The 19,412-nt window shown below is 45.6% G+C and overlaps 2 protein-coding genes across 3 annotated transcripts; one reads left to right on the top strand and one right to left on the bottom strand.

Moving 5' to 3' along the window:
* Positions 1-4,457: 4,457 nt before the first annotated feature.
* On the top strand, positions 4,458-17,461 carry bcan (brevican). The gene is made up of 16 exons (XM_068323701.1): positions 4,458-4,462; positions 4,535-4,620; positions 4,930-5,322; positions 5,415-5,589; positions 5,676-5,803; positions 5,977-6,270; positions 6,521-7,225; positions 7,640-8,362; positions 8,497-8,709; positions 9,252-9,356; positions 9,438-9,596; positions 10,317-10,399; positions 10,471-10,615; positions 10,699-10,881; positions 17,177-17,233; positions 17,330-17,461. Exons 1-16 carry the CDS (start codon positions 4,458-4,460, stop codon positions 17,365-17,367), a joined length of 3,492 nt encoding a protein of 1,163 aa, XP_068179802.1. The 3' UTR covers positions 17,368-17,461.
* Positions 12,794-16,432, bottom strand: hapln2 (hyaluronan and proteoglycan link protein 2). Of its 2 annotated transcripts, none has more exons than XM_068323025.1 (6): positions 16,085-16,432; positions 15,876-15,971; positions 14,972-15,328; positions 14,739-14,855; positions 14,479-14,661; positions 12,794-14,241 (listed from the first exon to the last, which is right to left on the bottom strand). In XM_068323025.1, the coding sequence occupies exons 1-6, from the start codon at positions 16,107-16,109 to the stop codon at positions 13,940-13,942; spliced, it is 1,080 nt and encodes a 359-aa protein (XP_068179126.1). In that variant the 5' UTR covers positions 16,110-16,432; the 3' UTR covers positions 12,794-13,939. The 2 variants fall into 2 exon arrangements, with proteins under 2 accessions (XP_068179126.1, XP_068179125.1); XM_068323024.1 differs by having other exon boundaries at positions 15,876-15,974; positions 16,085-16,428.
* Positions 17,462-19,412: the final 1,951 nt, after the last annotated feature.

Genomic DNA, 19,412 nt, shown 5'->3' with positions numbered 1-19,412 from the left:
TCAACGTTTATCTTATTTGATCAGAGCAGTCAGGTTGGATGGTGGACATCTCCCCCAGCATCACCCACTGGACAGATACTGGGACCAGTGTGTGAGAGCACATGGTCACTGGTGACCAGCGTCACAGCTAGCAGACGTAGTCATCACCTTCATCGCTGTCACATGGTGCTTGTTTGTGATCAGTTCTATAACCTATATTTATAAATAATCTATAACATCACAAAAAGGAATTCTGTGTGTAGGAAACCTGTTGATATGTTATACCTTAGTTTTTCATTATCACAGTAAAAGAATCTTTATAGAATATGAATTGATGTCTAAACCTTAAAAATGATTGGGCTGTTAGCATGCTGCTACAATGCAACAGGTTAGAAATCTACTAACAAATGTTCAGTTGAAATATTCCACCAGCAGTTTTTTGATGTACATCTAATGCACAACATCACACACACACACGCTGGGATGATGGCTTTGGCTATTTCGCACTTTTTGCAACTTTATTTTCATTTTCATAGCAACAGCTTCAGGAAAAGAGTGAGGTAGGATTTGTGAAGCTTTGAGGGATATCACAAAACATTATAGATGTTTCCCAGTAGGTCTTTTACTAATCACTGGATAACATCCTGGTCAGACCATCAGCTCCACGATAACTTTGTGGAAGTTTTCAGTTTTTACTCTAAAAAAACAATTAATTTGTCATGATATTGTGTTTCTTTTTCTTCCTAGTTTTCATAGGCGTGCTTTTGATTTTGACCTCTAAATCAACAGTCTTCCATCTCCTGACACCTCCGCAAGAAACTTTAGGGATTCCTGGATCAAGCTGGGGTGATTCAGCTGTTTTCATTTGTTCACTTTGTGCACCAACTCACAGAACTGACACCCAGATTGTGACAAACAGACTTAGAGCAGCTTATGGCTGCTGTCATGTCTTTAAACAGCTAATAAGACATGGAGCCGGTGTCTCACAGGACTCATTTATGCTGGAGTCTCTTTTCATTCCTCTCAGAGACGCTTCTGTTGCCTCCAGCTCTCCTGGCTTCCTGTGGGATTGTGTCTGTCGGGGGGAGGGGGGGGGGTGTTGCCCCTGGAGATGGGCACAGTGAGTCATTCGAGGTGGCGCGAGGTGGCAACTGATGGGACGGCCTGATGCATCATGGGTTGCGGCGGTGGTCCTCCCTGTAAGAAAGCAGAGGGGAACAGGCAGAGGGAAGCAGTGGCATCATGTTCATCCAGAGGAATGAATAAAGAAAAACGTGTTTAAACCTAGAATTCTGCTTTATAAAAATGATTAAAAATAACTTAACTTGCTGAAATCCAAGGATAAAGTGGAATATGTTAATAAAATAGTGCACAAATGTAACATATAAAATAAGAACAAGACTGTCGGTCTGAAGTTTAATAAATGAGGTTCTGACTTCCTGCCATCCAACGGGTTGCTGGGTGTCATTGTGCATTGTTTAGATTACAGCAATGTTAATCCAAATTTTCTACAACATTTTATTACACAGATATGAATATAAACAACATGAAAAAGTCCCAGAGCATTTTTAGAGGGTCAGTTAGGCAACAGCTGTATTTTATGTCATTCTAAAAGTGACGGTCTGGTGTGTCGAAATTAGGTAATTGCCTTTTGATCTGAAATTGGAAATGCTTGGTGTACCAGAAATTATTTGGGTCTTGATCCATCTCGTCCTTCAGGGATGAGGACACGTTGCCAGAGTCCTCACACACAAGTGGCTAATGGGCCAGACTTTCACAAAGCTGATGGAGTCTTTTAAGACTGTAGTTCTCTCACTCCAGTCTCCTGAACAAACTCAATGACCTTTCTTGGCAAACGGAGCAGTTAAACATCTTCTCACTTGGCCTCCATCATCTTTTGCCTCAAGGTGGAATCATTGACTATACAGCCTCTTGTCTCTGTGGTCCTGATGTTGCCTGGGATGCATCTTGAGTGTGTTGAGAATGTGTGTTTGAGAAAGAATGACTCAGATATAGCTGAGAAAAGGAAATGAAAGGATTAATAGATTTAAATTGTCCTTGATTTAAGATTATCAGGAGGATTGACCCTTTAATTTTACTTGTATTTTTGTATGAAGTCCTGATGGCGAAAAATTTGCATTGTTATCTGATGTAGTCTGGCAAAATCCACATATACAGTATGTGAAGAGTAAAAATTAACAAAAACACATCATCAAATGTAGAATTGAATACCCAAGCTCTATATGAATTTAATTTACTTATTTACTTGCAATAAATAGCTCCATATTCATTTTCTTCCCAATAAAAAGTATAAATAAAGTTATTAATCTCTGATCAAACTAACAGCACATCTCAATCAACATATCAGCTTCAACATTCAGTCCTCCTCTTCAAAACACGCAAACACGCTTTTTGGAGTTTGCTTTTCCTATAAGATTTCCTCATTTTGTCTTTTTTCGCGTCAGTTTACTCAGCTAGGGCGTGGTCAGGTGTCTGATTGGTCAACCCAGCATATTATGCTAAACTTTCATTGGTTTATAACCCAATCAGAGGTTTTATAAGCCTCTGATTGGGTTATACGTAACCTAAATTTCGATTGTGGTGCAGTTCGCCGTTTAACCTGAGTGGCAGTAGTGAGCCACAACAGTGTCAAACCTACCGACAGCACCGGACCAGAGTAAGAGCTGGCGCTCGGTTTCGCGGCTGCAGGTGAGCGGAGATGTGTAGCTGCTGGACTGTCCTAAAAAATGTAAGTAGACCTTTTAACGAATGTTTTGTGTAAAAGTGTTACAGCTGTAATCATATTAAAAAGTTTATCTTTCGTTTTTGTATTTTATGATAATAGTTTGGATAGAATTTGTATAATTTTAAGTTGCTAACAAACTTGAAAACACTTTGTAATTACTGCTCTACAAATGATGCTAACGCTAGCTTTATAAATGTTTCTTTCCAACTTTGTAGACCGGACAAATATTTGGGTGACTCGTCATACACGTGTAACTAAATGTATTATGAAAAAATATGAAGTGATGTACAGCATGAGACCATTATGGTATTTAATAAGAAAATATGATAAATAATTTATTTGAAAAATAAAAATGGAGCCGTTAACAGTGCTAATCTGTAGTCAGGTTGCTGATCTTTCAGGGGATGGAAACAGAATGACTTAGTTTATTACAAGCGATTGAAACTAAAGTGAAATGTGTGGCAGTAAGTTTGATAGTTTTGAAACAGTTTTAATTTTATTTTTAGTGTGGTGATGACTTGAATATTAGTGTTGACTCACTGAGAAAAGCTCCAGGTCACTCAGATAACTTGCTGTTCTGTTCTTACACCTGTACTGGTTCTGTTCTGGTATTCAAAGTTTTCATTCTGCTTTCATTTCATTCCTTCTTTAAATCAAGAAATGTGTGCCTAATAAATTAATATGGAAGTCATTAGACTCACTGTAGGTGGGTGGGTCTATTTATTATTTTTATTTATTAAATATTGGCAATGGTGTAATTTGTCCATAATTCTACTTCAGATATTATAGGATCCAATTCCTGCTGATAAGATGACTAATGGGTCTGATTAATGGATTCTGTTCAATGAACCTTTCACTGATGTCAGTTTTGGCCAGTTAAAAATACTTTTCTCTACAATGAGGACACGTCCCTGTCTCCATCTTTTGTTTTTTTTAATTATTGTTAAAGCAGTGAATACACCGGGGAGAAAAGGAGTGATGATGATGCTGAATCTAGTTTTGTTTGGAGGCTGGGCTTCGGTCCGACCCTCCAGGGAGGTTTGAGCGAATCAGGATTCAGATCACGCTCTGCAGCTCCTGAAGTCTGACTCACAGCTGCTCTGAGAACACACACACACACACACACACACACACACACACACACACACACACACACACACACACACACACACACACACACACACACACACACAGGCGACCTTTTGTGAGTTTTGGTCTGGTTGACCATCAATCTTTATTTTGAAAACTATTCCACATTCAAACTGTTGTTATTGTGGAAGTGGTCATTGATTGAATGACTTATTGATAATAGATTTTATCCCTCTGAACGTGAGGTGACAGGCGATTTACTCTCCAGGTCTTATCCTATCAGTGTCTATTTGTTCCACCGAACTTTACACCTGCAGTACATTACCATAATAGTTTTGCTCTTTGACATGTGGAACTCTCTACATTTTTAATGTTTTTGAAACTCAAGTTTTTTTTTAAGGCCAGTCTGCAGTCTCACAATCCCTAGATTCTACCTATAAATGTGAATCTTTATTTAACATCTTAAAGAGTAGTTTACTATTTTTAAAATTAATTTTATGCTTAGAATTTAACTTAACGTCGGACACCTCGCGCCTTTTTGTTCTTGAAAATTGTCTTATTTCCTCATTTAGATGTTTTTACTCGGTAGACTGGGACCTGTACACATAAACATCAGAGCAGTGATGGTACATATGACATGAGCATGGTGTGAAGTAACAAATAAAATGCTTTAAACCTTTTTATTTATTTTTTTCATCTTGTTCCGTCCTTCTCCTTCAGACTGATCGGGTTTCTACCTGTTCTCCTGCATGCCATCTGCTTACTTCTTCTTTCTCCATCCTCTTCCTCCTCCCTCCGCGAGCCAGGTATGCACCCCTCCCTTGCTTTCATCTTATTCTCCGATCGCTAAATTTAGCAGCTATACGGTAACACACAGTCGAAGAAACACACCACGACCAGCTGAGATGAAGTTTAGAGTCTCATATAGTTCGAGAAAATTGTCTTGATGAGTGCTTTTATTTTGGAGATCCAGATTTGAAGGATGTAGCGTGTTTCTCCTGCTTCCCCTCGTCATGCTAATAGGCTAACGGTCTCCTGGAGATATTAACCTTCACTAAAGTTTAAGCAGATTTCTCAAAATGTCACCCGCTACTTTGAAGCTTGCCTCTCCTCAGATGACTCCAAGCTTCTCCACGTGACCATCCCCAGCCCCCTGCCGGGTCCAGCGGTGTTGGGGGGCTCTCTGACGTTACCCTGCCTGGTGTCTCTGGCCCACCCGCCGCCGTCGCCATCCACTACCGGTCGCCACGCCGTGCTGTCCCTCCCTCGGGTCAAATGGAGTGTTCTGACTCACGGACAAGAAACGGACATCTTGGTTGCCCGTGGCGACAGGGTGAGAGTCAGCGAGGCCTACAAAGACCGAGCCTCGCTGCTCAATTACCTCCACTCCCCCGCTGACCTAACCCTGAGGCTGGAGGGGCTGAGGCAGAACGACACCGGCTTCTACCGCTGCCAGGTGCAGCAGGGCATGGAGGACGCTGACGATGTGGCTCACGTCAAGGTCAAAGGTGAGATGACCCCCTCCACTCCCCAAACAAACTCATCTTCTCATCCCTATACAGATAATATAGAACAGGATGATAGAGCTGTGGTTTTACAGGGGTGGTGTTTCATTATCGCGACGCCTCCAGCCGCTACGCCTTCACCTTTGACCGGGCCACGGAGGCCTGTAAGGAGATCGGGGCGGAGATCGCCACGCCGGAGCAGCTGCTGGCCGCCTACCACAGCGGATACGAGCAGTGCGACGCCGGCTGGCTGTCAGACCGCTCCGTGAGGTGAGCGCCGGAGGGAGGGCCGGCCCAGGACAGAATGGGATATCAGCTTCAGCTCTGTTGCTACTGCGTTTCTGTTTCTGTCACAGATATCCCATTCATATGCCGAGGGAAGGCTGCTTTGGCGACATGGATGGATTCCCAGGAGTGAGGAACTATGGCCTGTTAGATCCAGAGGAGCTCTATGACGTCTACTGCTATGTGGAGAACAATGAAGGTAAAACAAACGACGTTTGATCACAGACATCAACCTGTTGAATGTCTGTTAGTAAAGTAACTAAAACTGAGCCAGAAACAGTTGAACGTATTTAATCATCTGCTCCTGTTGATTTTGAATGTTCAGGTTCAGAACTATCACTTAAATCTTGACACCTGTCTCCCTGTGTGAAGGTGAGGTGTTCCATGGCTCCGCCCCCCTGTATCTCACCTTCTTCGAGGCTAAAGCCTATTGTTTGAGTCACGGGGCGGAGCTAGCCACCACCTCTCAGCTGTACGCAGCCTGGAGCGACGGACTGAACCACTGCAGCCCGGGGTGGCTGGCGGACGGCAGCGTGCGCTACCCCATCGTCACCCCTAGAGAGCGATGCGGAGGCGGCGAACCGGGGGTCAGAACTGTTTATCGCTATAGCAACCAGACGGGCTTCCCTGAGATTCAGACTCGACATGACGTCTATTGCTTCAGAAGTAAGAGTTGAGTTGAAATTTCTCCCAGCATGCATTTCACCCTGAGCTTTACTCTCATTAAATTCACATTCCCACGGAAATGAAACGTTAAGCTTTTCAGAATGTTTTCAGACGTGATTCCAGTTTGAAGGTGAAGAAACGTTCTGGTTATTAACTAATAAACAATCCCATCTTGTTCCTAATGACAGATGCAGTTCAGTCATTCTATTAATAATAGGAAGACATCTCATACATCCGCTCTGTGTTCCAGGTCGTCATGGTCCTTACACCGATTCCCCCCAGGATTTTGTTGCTACTGAACCAGAGGACATCGGTCAGGACGTTATCTTCTTCACTGACGCTGCAGAGGAGTTCACCAAGGTGACGGAGGAGGAGGGTGAATGGTCCCAGACCGCCAGCCCTGTAGAGTCTCTAAGTCCAGCTCATGACGTGGAAACCTCATGGACGTCAGAGAATCAGGAGCGTTTGTCCATCGAGGACACCTGGGAGCCGGTGGAGAAGGCCCGCTACCCAGAATCCCACCAGCCAGCACCTGAAGAACATCCACATGTTGATCCACCTCCAACAGCCGAAGGCATTTTACCCACAACAGATGAACCAACCTCAGAGTTTCATCTTTCTTTGACTGAAAGCCCAGAAGCATCGAGGCTCAGTGTAACGTCTGGAGCCACTGAGCTCCTCAGGAGCTCCTCAGAGGTTCCCCAGGATCTCCCTGTTTTACAGGAGGACCACACATCCAGAAAGGCGCTTGTCTACTCAGGACAGCCAGAAGCGGCTGGTGCTGTCCTGGCACTGACCGGGTCACCCCACACTGAAGGAACAGATGCTCGCTTCACCACCAGGGTTTCACCTTCTGACGAGGACACACCTGAAGAGCATCAATCTGAAGAGGAGAGCACAAGTCCTGTTCGAGCTGGAGAGACCACCTCTGAACCGGTCCCTACATCTGATCCAGGTCAGTGTTAAAGTTTCTCTTCTTCTCTTTACCTTACAGAACTCTATTAAATACTTAACCCTAAACCTGCTGGGATGAGGTTCTGGATTAATGTGTCCTCAGACCCTGGAGGTTTACAGTCACAATTAGATTTGATGGATCTGGATTTTACTTGGACCCGCATTGAATTGCAGACACTCATAGACTGTTGATATGGAGTGCCACATGTTAAATGGAGAAATGATGGAAACTTGAATAACAACCTTGACTCCTGTCTGGAGAATTCCCTTCAGACCAGAGATCTGTAGGTTTAATTCAATGTAAAAAGTCTGAACCAAAATTTGAAGTCAACCAAAAAGTTGAACCGGATCCGAGAGAAATGATCAAACATTTCATTAAAATCTCATTCCTTGTTTGGTCTTGATTTGACTCCAGAGAACTTTGCTGCGACCTTAGAACCATCCATCCCCGTCGATGAAGGTGCAGAGGGATCTAGAGCCGCCGCAGAGGAGACAGAACCAGATGAAGCAGCTGCACCAAGTGGAACCGTCTGTCCTGCAGAGACAACCACTGATGATGTTCCTGCACCAAACAGTGATCCAGTCATTATGTTGATCTCCCCTGTCTCCGTGACCCTGTCTCCCCCCTCCACGGAGGCTGAGACCAGCCCCCCTGAGGTTGTCACTCTCACACCTGGACACAGTGTCTCAGCTGGCGATGTACCGCCGGAGGACATCCAGGAAAAACTTGAACAGGAGGGGTTAGGGGAAACCCTGGAAGTGTTCCTCAGCTCACCTCCAAGGACCACAAACAGTGATGAAGAACCCGGAGTGGAATCGGATGAATCGTCCGGAAGAAGCCCAGAAGTGGAGCCGGTGGTCCTGAAGACAAATCGACCTCTGTTAGCGACTCACACCTCTGCTGAGGGGAGTGATGGTGAGACCGGCACTGAGGCTTCTCCTCCATCTGAGGTAAAAATCACTCTCATCCCTCAGCTGACCCTCACGCCGGGCTGGGAACCAGAGCCTTCATCCTCCTTACCACAGGAGTCTCGCTCCGATCGGGACTACAGCGCCGAGCCCCCCGTCACTGAAGGATCCGACGAAAACTCAAAGGACGAGGAGATCACAGATAAGATCGACACCAGCAGCTTCACTGGTGAGTTTATGACATTGCTATTTATGCTCGGGTACCTAAATCTGTTGAGTCTGGGTGTTCAGAGAAGCATCAGTCTAGTTCTTCAAACAGGAAGTTCTGCATTGATACTAAAGTTGTGACTGTTTCATGACCAGAACACGGACCGGATGGAGGCGAGGAGGAGACCGGCACAGACCAGCCCTCAGTTAAAATATGCACATGGCGTCCAGACGAGGAGGAACCCGTCAGTCCGACGCTTGAATCGGTCAGCGGCGATGTGCCCCATCTTCAAAAAGAACATCAGACCGCCATGGCTGCCTCCCTGCCAGCCGCCAACACATTCTTTGAAAGACAGGAAGACGTGTCAGGTACCCGAATTCTCCCTGCGGTGGGGGAAACCCTCAGTGTGGGGGCTGCAATATCTTATTTAGTTCATAAATACCATTGTGCTCAATGTTTTAAGTCACGGTGTTCATCCACTTCTTTCCTTTTCATCAAGTAATATCTACAGTATATTTAATCTTTTTCAATGATTTTACAGTTATTATTATTATTATTGGTTTTAGTTACGCCTAAATTATCTTCATGAAAACTTTTATCCAATGTTTCGTCTTCTCTGAGCTTTGAAAAGTATCTTCATCTATTTTTGTTCCTCTGTAAGTAAGGGGGGGTGGGGTCATGGCTGGTGTAATGGCGCCCTCTGCTGGTTCTTTTGTGTGCTGTCAGGTTTTAAATCATTCAGAAGGTGGTTGATATTTTTGGAAACCTGAACCTCTTTGGAGTTGCAGACATGTAAATTAATGTAAAATCTAACACAAAGGAAGGAAGTGCGTCTCCTCACAGCTGCTTCTGTTATCCTACATGATCATGTGACCATCTAACACACTGAATGATGAACGTCTGCCTGAAGACTCCTGCCTGGAGAACCCCTGTCAGAATGGAGGCACTTGTGTCGACGGCGGTCCAACGAGGTGTTTGTGCTTATCGGGCTACGGAGGAGATGCGTGTCAGACAGGTTAACTGTCGGCGTTCTGAAACAGACACAGAATCTTTCCAGCACTGTGAAGACCCGTCCTGAACCTTCTGTCCCGTTCAGACCTACAGGTGTGTGAGCCAGGCTGGACCAAGTTCCAGGGCTTCTGCTATCATCACTTCACGGAGAGGCAGAGCTGGGAGGCGGCTGAGCAGCACTGCCGAATGTGTGGCGGGCATCTCCTGTCAGTCATGACCCCCGAGGAGCAGGACTACATCAACGGTAACGCCTCGTCATGTGACCACCCGTGTTCCTCATCCAGATCTACATCTCACAGAGCTTTTTGTAATAACTGTTGATGAGGCAGATCTGGATCCTGGATTTTTCCATCATGAATCGCCATCGTTTTAGCAACACATTGATGATCTCTGCTATTTCTAAGGATAGTTTTTACTGATCACATAAAACTTTGTCCCTCTGTAACGTATTTAAATGGAATAAATCCACATGTCATTGGGATCAGCTGAATAGTTAGTTTTACTGGCGTGAATAAATTAGATAATAGATAATATTACTGTTGCTCGTCACTCAACAATGAAATAATGTGCAGAGTTACGACAACTATCTCAGTGTTCATCATCCGCCCTTACATTCCTGCGAGTCGGACTCTTGAAAAATCCAAAGTGTAGTATTTGCGACCAGACCTCCCCAGACAAGACACAACAACGACCTTTCATGTCTCCAGTATTTTCCTCCTGAAAATGTCATGGTCTTGGAGTCAGGGTTGGTATTTCGTCTTCAGGGAGGCGATGAGATTCTTATCTGACATTCCTCTGGTCGCTCTTTTTCTCTGAAACCACTTTCTTTGGATTCTGTTTACTAGGAAGTGTCAAGGAGGCATTTCTAATAAATGTATAATTTGTTTATTGTCCTGAACTGCATGAGAACAGATGTTAAAACATGTAATTTTTATTATTTACCTGTTATTTATCTGTAATTTAGACAAATACAGAGAATATCAGTGGATCGGCCTGAACGACAGAACCATCGAGGGAGATTTCCGCTGGTCGGACGGGAATCCTCTGGTGAGGTTTAATGTCCAACGAGCCTCTGTTCTCGCTCTCCTTCGTGTGACCGTTTAACCCTTCTGCCTCAGCTCTATGAGAACTGGCACAGAGGCCAGCCTGACAGCTACTTCCTGTCCGGAGAGGACTGCGTCGTGATGGTGTGGGACGATGGGGGCCGCTGGAGCGACGTGCCGTGCAACTATCACCTGTCCTACACCTGCAAGAAGGGCGTCTGTGAGCTGACTTTACCTGAAATCGACTATTATTGGTAAATCACTGCTGGTGCAGATCGATGACGTTTTCCTCCTGTCTGACAGCGTTCTGTGGCGAGCCCCCCAGGGTTCCCAACACGAAAGTGTTTGGGAAGATTCGGTTGCGGTACGAGACCAGCGCCAAGGTGCGGTACCACTGCGACGAGGGTTTTGTGCAGGAAATGAATCCTGTGATCAGGTGTCTGCCCGGCGGCCAATGGGAGGAGCCTCTGATTACCTGCACACCAAGTAAGTTCACTAACTGGATGTCTTTACAGTTCATTTAAAGGAGGGGGTCACCCAAAAGATACGAGTGAAATCCAAAGCTAAACTAACCAAAACAAAAGCATCTGCTTTGTTCTGGTTCAACACCTGGTGAGGTTGCCTGCTGGCCACCTCCTACATCCCACTGGGAGGAGACCGTGTGGTCGACCCAGAGGTCAGTGAAGGGGTCACATTTCTCCTCAAGACTCAGGATCCCCCAGAAGGAAGTAGAAGGTGTTGCTGGGGAGATGGACATTTGGAAAACCAATTGTTGAACCTGCTGCCATCATGGATGGATGGATGGATGGATGGACGGACGGACGGATGGATGAAGCCAGTCTGAGCAGTGAAGGTTGTAATCCTTTACGTTTCAGTCTCCCCCCTCCAGACCGTCCAGCTGAAGAAGCCTGAAGGACAGCAGGTCCTCGGGTCCAGGACATGAAACGAACCGTCTGCATACACGCTGGCTCTTCTTCCACAGCGTTCCTCCTCTTCATCACCTCAACAGACTTCCAGTCTGCTTGAAGCACAGCAGTTTAAATCTAATCAAGTATTGAATTAATCCTAATGTTTCTGCGCTGGAGAAAAGTGACGCACGCGATGAACGCTTTACGTGTGTTTGAGAGGATAAGAGATGAGAGCATCTGCTTCCCACTTCACTCCTTTAAACTCGAGGACAAAGTATGAGGTTCTAATTAAACAGGCGTGAGTCGGACGCCTCAACATCAGTGTGTTAACATTTATGATTCTGATCATGATTAAAATGTGTTTGATTCAGATAATCGGACTGTGGTGCAGTCAGTAATCCAAAAGAAATACAGGCTAACATGGGGGGTATTTATAAACCACTACATCTGTCCTCTACAGCTTAGTGAGGACAGATGTAGTGTCCTCACTAAAAAAAGATTTTGTTAAACTCCCTTGTTAAATATTTTTGTAGCTTCACAGCAAAGGAGAGTTCCCATCTTCTTGGGCTCTAAGCTAACAGCATTAGCAGGAAGCTGCACTAGCTTGAACACATGCAGCTGGAGAACACCTGGCATATGCAGCAACCAGGAGTTCAAGCCCCACAGGAAGAATTGTGCTGCAGCTGATCTCGTCTAAGAGTGCACGTCCACACGCTAATGCTTTTAGCTTCAGCGCTAAGAATGTGACTGAAAGCATTTCAGAACGGTTTGGTATCTGGGAGTTGCTGAAACTCTTATGAGCTGAATACAAACCGGTGCTGTCTTCAATGCTGTGGCGCTGTTTCCTGTGAAGCTACAGAAATCTGTCACCAGACGTTTAAATTAACTGACATTAGTTCCTGTGTCTTGCCTGACCCGTGATGACATTAAGTAGACTCAAAGTATCTGGATTAATCTGACAGCACCCCAATAAAAACGTAAGGGTGCGGCAGAATCTCTTTGGCTGTATGTTCTTAAAGACGTGCTGATGGACTGAAACAAGTGATAATCTAATGAACACACACCCGCACCTGTAGGGGAAATAATCTAGTAAAAATGAAATCAATGAAAGGAGAAATAAAACGTCATTTTTTAAACGTACTTTGAATCATTTTTTTAAGGTTACATCAGCATTAACAATTACGCTGATGCTGATGGAACCCCTCCCTACATGAAGCACAGCGGGGGCACGGTGATGCTCTGGGGCCGGTTTACTTCCTGGTCCACTAGAAACCTGTAGCCTGTAGCAGGTCAGATGGATTCCATCAAGGATCAGGAATGCTTGAAGAAAATGTCTCCATCAGTGAGGAAGATGAAGGTCAGATGTTTTTGGATGAAGATCCCAAACCAAAGAGTCCTGGATCATTCTAGAGTCGTCACAGTTGCCTGACTGGAACCCAAAGAAATCCTCTGGTGGATCTGAAGGAGGTGGCCGCAGCAAAAAAAATTATTTTAATTTTCCTTCCAAACATTCTAAAACTACGGTAGTTCTTTTAAAACTCCACAGAATTTAATACTACAGTTAAAAATGCAGCGACGAACAAAATTCAATTCATCATCCACGATTAAATTTATATTTTGACCCATTCCCATTATTTCTGGTTCGTCTTGAGTTCCCCAGATCTAAACCCAGCTGTCAGATTTGATGCTACCACCAGAGGTCGCTATTTTTAACCCCAGTTAAACATGAAATGACAAAACATTCCAGTGGATTTTCTTTCATTTAGATCAGAGTCGAGTGAAACTAACTCTGTTTTATGTCTGATGTTAAACTTATAAACCAAACATTCAGCCAAGGAACTGTTAGAGATTTACTGCAAAATGATTGTGGATTTGTTTCATATTTGTCATCCAAGATTAAAAGATTATACATTTGAGGAGTCAGTTGGTGAATGTTCACCAGAAACAATACGTTTTCAAGCATCTTTTGGAAAAAGAGTTCTAGATCTCAGTTTAGCACAGAAACCTGTGTTCAAGGAAATGGTGACCAGTTACATCATGCTGTTAACCAGAATGTAGACCACAACCACCCGCCAGGGCTGGACCATCCTTCACACATCTGCAGTGGCAGTCTCGTCCTCAAGAGAAATCGGTTCATTAGTTTTCGCTTAATGAAGGCAAATGTTGGATTAAGCAATGAAAAAGCAGAAAGAAATCCGGCCTCCACCTAGTTTGTTCCTCCAAATAAAGGTTTGTTTGAAGTCCATTTGTCAATATTTCTAAGAACAAACTAACTGACTAATCAACCAACCAGGGAAATTAAGTTATATTCAAGATAACATTTTTATACAGAAGACTAAAAATATTTTCAATTTTTAATGTTTTTTCTGGATCTTAATGAAAAAAACAACATTTCTCTCTTGTCAAAGTGCTTTACTTCAGGGAACCTAAAGAGACCAGACTCTGGACTTGAACACCAATTGTCCCCTTAGAGAAAAATTCCAAAGTTCAATCCAAATCTTTCAAGTAGATAAATCTGATAAAACCTTTCCAACAAAACGACGTTCCTGTTGTGCCTCCGCTGGCAGGGTTTCTTCAGATGTGATGAGTTTGGTTGATGGAAGTCCACGTCTCTTGGTTTGTCTTCCTTGGACTCCTCAATCTCTTGTATGTCTTTTGGGCTCCTTATAGCAGTAGGCGCCGTAAAGATGTGTTGTGTCATCCTGGAATCCAAAGAAGCGCACCCCTGCTTCAGGGACGCTCCCACAGCGCTCCCTGGGGTTGCTGATGGGGAAACGCACGCTGCCGTCGCTCAGCCAGCCGGCATCACACTGGTCGTAGTTCAGGAAGTACCAGGCGGCGTAAAGCTGTCCGACCAATGCCAGCGCCGCTCCCTGGCGTTCACAAGCGTGTCCGGCCTGATCGAAGGAGAACGACCCCGGGACGAAGGAGACGGCGCCTGTGAGGGGACAATGCACCCACAACTTTTCAGCTTAAAGTTTAATTCTAGGAGAACGCCTTGAGCTTGGAGTCTTAGCAGATAAAGAAAACTTTTACATGTTAATAAACTTGTTATTTTATCTTTGAACATTAATTTTTTTATCTATTATGCTGAGAAACTCCACAAACTCCACTTTGCTTAGAGCTTTCCTTCAGGAAGTTTCCCAAACCTTCATCTAATCCCCTCAAATCTCACCGGGGGTCTGGGATGTGAAGCAGAACACATCGAAATGGTCATGGTCCTTGTCTTTGGGTCCGTAACTGCGAATTCCAGGAAGCTGATCTCCTCCACAGGCGGGACGAGGGTTCATGATGGGGTAGTGGACGGTCCCATCCTGGAGCCAACCTGCATTACACCAGTCCAGACCCTCGGTCCAGGCTGCGGTGGGCGGGGGGACATTCTGGTTCAAGATCTGTCACAGACACCATGAATAGACCCTGGACAGTGTGTGGTACCTCTGTATAGCTGGGACATTGAGGCTAGTGCGCCATCCTGCTCAGCACAAGCCTCCTTAGCCTCATGGAAGGTGAAGCTGTAGCGGCCATTTTTACTCTGGTACGGGAAAACCACACCTGGAATCAAACAAACTGGTCAGACTTGACATTTTTTCACAGTTATGCTACATCCTGAAGATCCATGCAGGTGTAGGAACACATTTTATCTCAGTCTGGCTTGCTTGTTCAATTACCTTCAATCCTCAGGTTAATGTCGACACTCTCGTCTTCAATGCCGTTGACCAGCTCACAGCGATACGTGCCGCCGTCTTCCAGCTCGAGCCGGCTGAGCCGAAGGGAGGCGTCCATGGTGTGAGCCTTCCGAAGAGAAGCCCGCGGTCCCAGTCGGCCGTATCTCTTGCACGCATGAGCGTTTGATACGATGATGATGTTTTCTGGCCCTACATGCTCCAGGTCCAGTTTCGTCCATTTCACTCTGTAATGACTCGGCTTGATTCTGAGGATACACGGCAAGGTGACGTTTCCCCCCCTACGTCCAACGATCTCAGCGTAGACGGGGGGCTCGAAGAGGTACTGGAGCTCCTTGGTTGCTGCAAGGGACACATGATCCAACACCAGATATTGTTCTTATTTTGTCAGGATCTCTTATTAGTATTTGCAAATCGTTTTATTACATCTTATCTAAAAGAATATACACAAAAAATGACAAAACCTTCCAGTGGGTGAGACATATTTGCTAGCAGGAATTGTGCAACAAATACTCAACAGTTTTTGGGGTGATTATTGATTTTGTCTTTTGGAGAGGAAGTTTATGATCCAAGCCAAAGAATCAGACTCAGAACTCTAGATCCATATTATGGACTACTGTCCCACCAAGTTGTGTGGAAATCTGTTAAGAAGTTTTTGCCCAATCCTGAAGACAACTCAACAAAGATACGGACGAACCACTAAAGAAAAAGACAAAGTTGGAACCGTTCATGTCTTCAATTTAACCGTTCGTACGTGTTCAATGGAACCGTTCGTACATGTTCAATGGAACCGTTCGTACGTGTTCAATGGGCGCTATCGATAATCGTTGACTTGTTGATTCAAAAGCAGCAACAATCATGAGAGCGGTTCTGGTGATGTTGGCTCTACCTGCTCTGTTGGGGGTGTACATGGACCAGGTGAAGCAGCTCGACGTCAACATAAGAATCACGACGTTCATAATGAAGGAGGGGGTCGGTCTTCCAGCTGCTACAGGACAGAAAAACACCACGATTGAGTTCTGTCCAGCCGCCTGACCCCACCAGGAGAAACCAGGACGGTGTTACTGTGGAAGGTGCTGAGGAAGAAAGAGTTCAGACCTGAGAAGATGAGATGTGTGGTCATCCTCCAGAGTTGTCCCGCATGGCGACGATGTTTTCAAGGCTGTTTGACCCTGTTTGGTCGTCAGTCTGAGCTGAATGCTGTCATACCCACCTCATCTCTGTGGCGCTCACCCCCTCCTCTCCCCTCATTGTGGTCATATGGTCCAATCTGTGGTCCAAACAGGACTGTGGTCCTCTCTGATCCAGATGTTGACAGACTGCCTTTGTCTTTAGCGAGAACTGAAGTAGATAGTCTTGATGTGAACTGGAGAGCTGATTGGTTTCTTTCCCCGTCGCTCTGAAACCAGAATTCGTTTGCAAAGTTGCTGCTGGACAAATCAGCAGCTGCATCGTTTTCAGACTTGATCTATAAACTGAACGTCACCTGTTGTCCTTCATGTGTTCTAACACACCTGACAGGGTTTTACACCAGTTTTATTAACACTGGTGAACTGGATAACAGCATATTGTAGGGTTCGGTGCATACGGGGATGACCCATCACTGCACCGGCGGACAACAAGCCCTCCTGTGTTTTCTAACCTTTCCCAGAGTTCCGCTGCCAATCGGGACTGTAGGAAGCATTCAGCCATCTTTGTCATTGCCCACACAGCCCTGGGGTCGGTGGGAGAGGAAGCTGTGTTGGCTCTCGTTCCCTCCCCGGGAACAAGGCCCACATTGTGCCGGTCCCGGCGTCCACGCAGTGACAGCAGGCGGCGGTCACACAAACAGCGTCCGATGTGGAGAGAAGATGAAATAATGGTGTTGCTTCTCCTTTGTGCTCCGTCATCAATGGAACGCTTTCTCATCCTCCAATTAGTATTCACCCAATCAGTGAGGGCAAAGCCTGTCTGTCTGTCTGTCTGTGTGTGTCTCTCTCTCTGCAGTGAGACACATTTGAGCGTCTGGAGAACAGGTTCACCTCCTGTCGATCCTATTTAACACCCTTAAATTTCACAGTTCTTGAACTTTGCCCTCTGTTGCATGCAGACCGTTGTGTTCTGATGATGTCATCATGTGTGACATCATCAGGCCATGACAGATGCGGCTTTTACAAGCACCCTTGACTTGATCAACTATATTTTTATCAGTAGAAACAAGGATCACGTCCTCTCTCCTCCTGCAGCTGAACGGATTCCAGCCTGCAGGTGAACTCTCTCCGTCCTTCGGCTCATTGCGATGCCTCGTCTCCATCGATGGATTCCCTCCTGTTTATCCAAAAACACAACTGTTTTTGCTTTCAGCAGATTTATGCCGTAACCGTCCGTTTGTCTTGGAGTGACTGATGGCTTTCACCCCCCCCTCCGTTCACCTCGCGCCGATCTGAGAGGCTGATAGGAGCGCAGGCTGTCCCGCCTGCAGCCCTGACACCGGATCAGGTTTCGTGGTGCATCGGTACGTGACCGTGTTGACGGAAGGCATGACAAGGAAGACGTCCTGAATGGTTCAAGTATGCAACTTCTGACATTTCTGTAAGCGTGTCCATGCAGAGACACCCTGAAACATTTTCTCCTGGAGCCCCCACTGACAGATTTCGTGACAGATTTGTTCTCCTCACATGTGGAGAATGTTCCTGGGAGGCTCCCTGGTCCCACTAAAAGTTCCTGTATCCCCCGCTCATTCATGCAGGTAAATGCGGGCACCTTGTCTTTGCCTGTGTCTCACATGCAACAAGTCTAAACACCTTGATTTGACCTTTCACCCCAACATGCAGCTGGAGACACCCTTGCATTCCACTGTGCAGCAGAAACACGCATGAGATTCGTGGTGGAGGAGCTTCAATCAAAGCAGCTTCTCATGCTGTGAATTCTGGGTTAGGACGGGCAGGATGTAGGGTAGGAGTAGGTGAGCCGTTTTCTAGAGGTTACATTTCTATAACCCTCATCCGCAAAAGAAAAGCGCTTAAAGTCACAGCTAAGTGTTTTAGACTTAAAAATACCTTCTTCAGAGCAATGTGGGGTGTTGAAGGGGTCCCACCGGGACACCCCCACACCATGTCATCCTATAGGCTCCATATAGGTTCCAATAGTCTAATACCCAACGAGCATCTGTGGTGTAATCTGGTGAACTGGCTCCGTGTGACCATTCTGCTGATGATATCATATTTCTGTCCCATGCTGATGGTTCTGTGACATGTCGACTGTGGGATCAGTGCTGATTGGCAGCTCAGATAATGAGATGCATTCCCACCATCTATCAATCTGCAGCGACAGCTTTGGCCTGTAGGTCGTTTCAGATTCTGAGATATGCCATCAATAATTCTCTAATTATACTAAGGTTAAAGACACTGAGCCGTTGCCACTGGAGTAGGCGTGGCTCAGCGGTGGGCGGGTTCCGTGGTGTAAGCTTCCTGTTTATTAACGGGGGGGTGAAATGATATCTTGAAGAACGTTGGCACAGACGGAAAGGGAAGGAGAGCAAACACTGAACTGTTTGTCTTAGCGCTGAGCAGCTAACTGCTGAGGCTTCTCAACCACACACTCGCCAGGTGAGTTGGCTCAGTGAGGCACTGGTGTCCCGTGTGACACGTCACACAGGTGTATATAAATCAAACACTGGATCAGACAAGCCAACATGTCTATGGATGTTCTACTCCGTTTTGCCTGGAGGTAGTTTCCACAAACTCACAGCGACTGACTATTTACGACATCCCAAACAACAGCTGCACTGTTTGCACCCTTCCTGGGCAGGAAATGACCAAATATGCCCACATAAACCTGAAACACGATCAAATCTCCCCACGTATCCTTAACCCATACACGACTCGCTATATTTCTGCATTGCATGCATATCCTCTCTGAAATGAGGGTGGAGGCCCCTGACACAAACCCCCCCCCAGCGCAGGAGGGAGACATACCTCCTCAAATGTTATCTCTGTTACATAACAGGCCGGATTGGTCGTTATCTCCTGTCATCTGGAGCCATTGATGCCCTCCTGCTGCTGATTGAGAGATTGTGTTATCGGTGGGGCCCCGGAGCCGGCCTGCTGCGCCGATGGAACGACAAGAAGAATCCACTTTACAGGAAAAAAAAAAACACTCTGCACACACACACACACACACACACACACACACACACACACACACACACACACACACACACACACACACACTCACACACACACCTGTGCATCCAGGGAGTATAGGGATACAGTTACCTGCAACTACACAGAATCAGCAAAACATTTGTGTAGCTTTGCAGCCAATCAGAGGAGTTTTTACCTGAATACCTGAACTGTTTGAAGGTGTGGAAAGAAAACTACTAGAAGCAAGAATTAAATGACTCCAACCACATAATCTGAGTCTCAATGTGCTCCCTGATCCCAGA

The sequence above is a fragment of the Antennarius striatus genome, chromosome 9 (assembly GCF_040054535.1).
Source record: "Antennarius striatus isolate MH-2024 chromosome 9, ASM4005453v1, whole genome shotgun sequence".
Classification (NCBI taxonomy): Eukaryota; Metazoa; Chordata; class Actinopteri; order Lophiiformes; family Antennariidae; genus Antennarius; species Antennarius striatus.
The sequence above is the reverse complement of the archived record's forward strand: the minus strand, read 5'-3'. Positions and strand labels throughout refer to the sequence as shown.

Bases quoted from the DNA above. Each gene is read 5' to 3' on its own strand.
- bcan (XM_068323701.1), top strand. The intron at 9,597-10,316 runs GTAACGCCTCGT...TCTGTAATTTAG, and splicing joins GGAGCAGGACTACATCAACG to ACAAATACAGAGAATATCAG. The intron at 10,616-10,698 runs GTGAGCTGACTT...CCTGTCTGACAG, and splicing joins CACCTGCAAGAAGGGCGTCT to CGTTCTGTGGCGAGCCCCCC.
- hapln2 (XM_068323024.1), bottom strand. From the start codon at position 16,109: ATGACCACACATCTCATCTTCTCAG. The intron at 15,329-15,875 runs GTAGAGCCAACA...TGTCCCTTGCAG, and splicing joins GTACACCCCCAACAGAGCAG to CAACCAAGGAGCTCCAGTAC. The intron at 14,242-14,478 runs GTGAGATTTGAG...GTCCCCTCACAG, and splicing joins CTTCACATCCCAGACCCCCG to GCGCCGTCTCCTTCGTCCCG.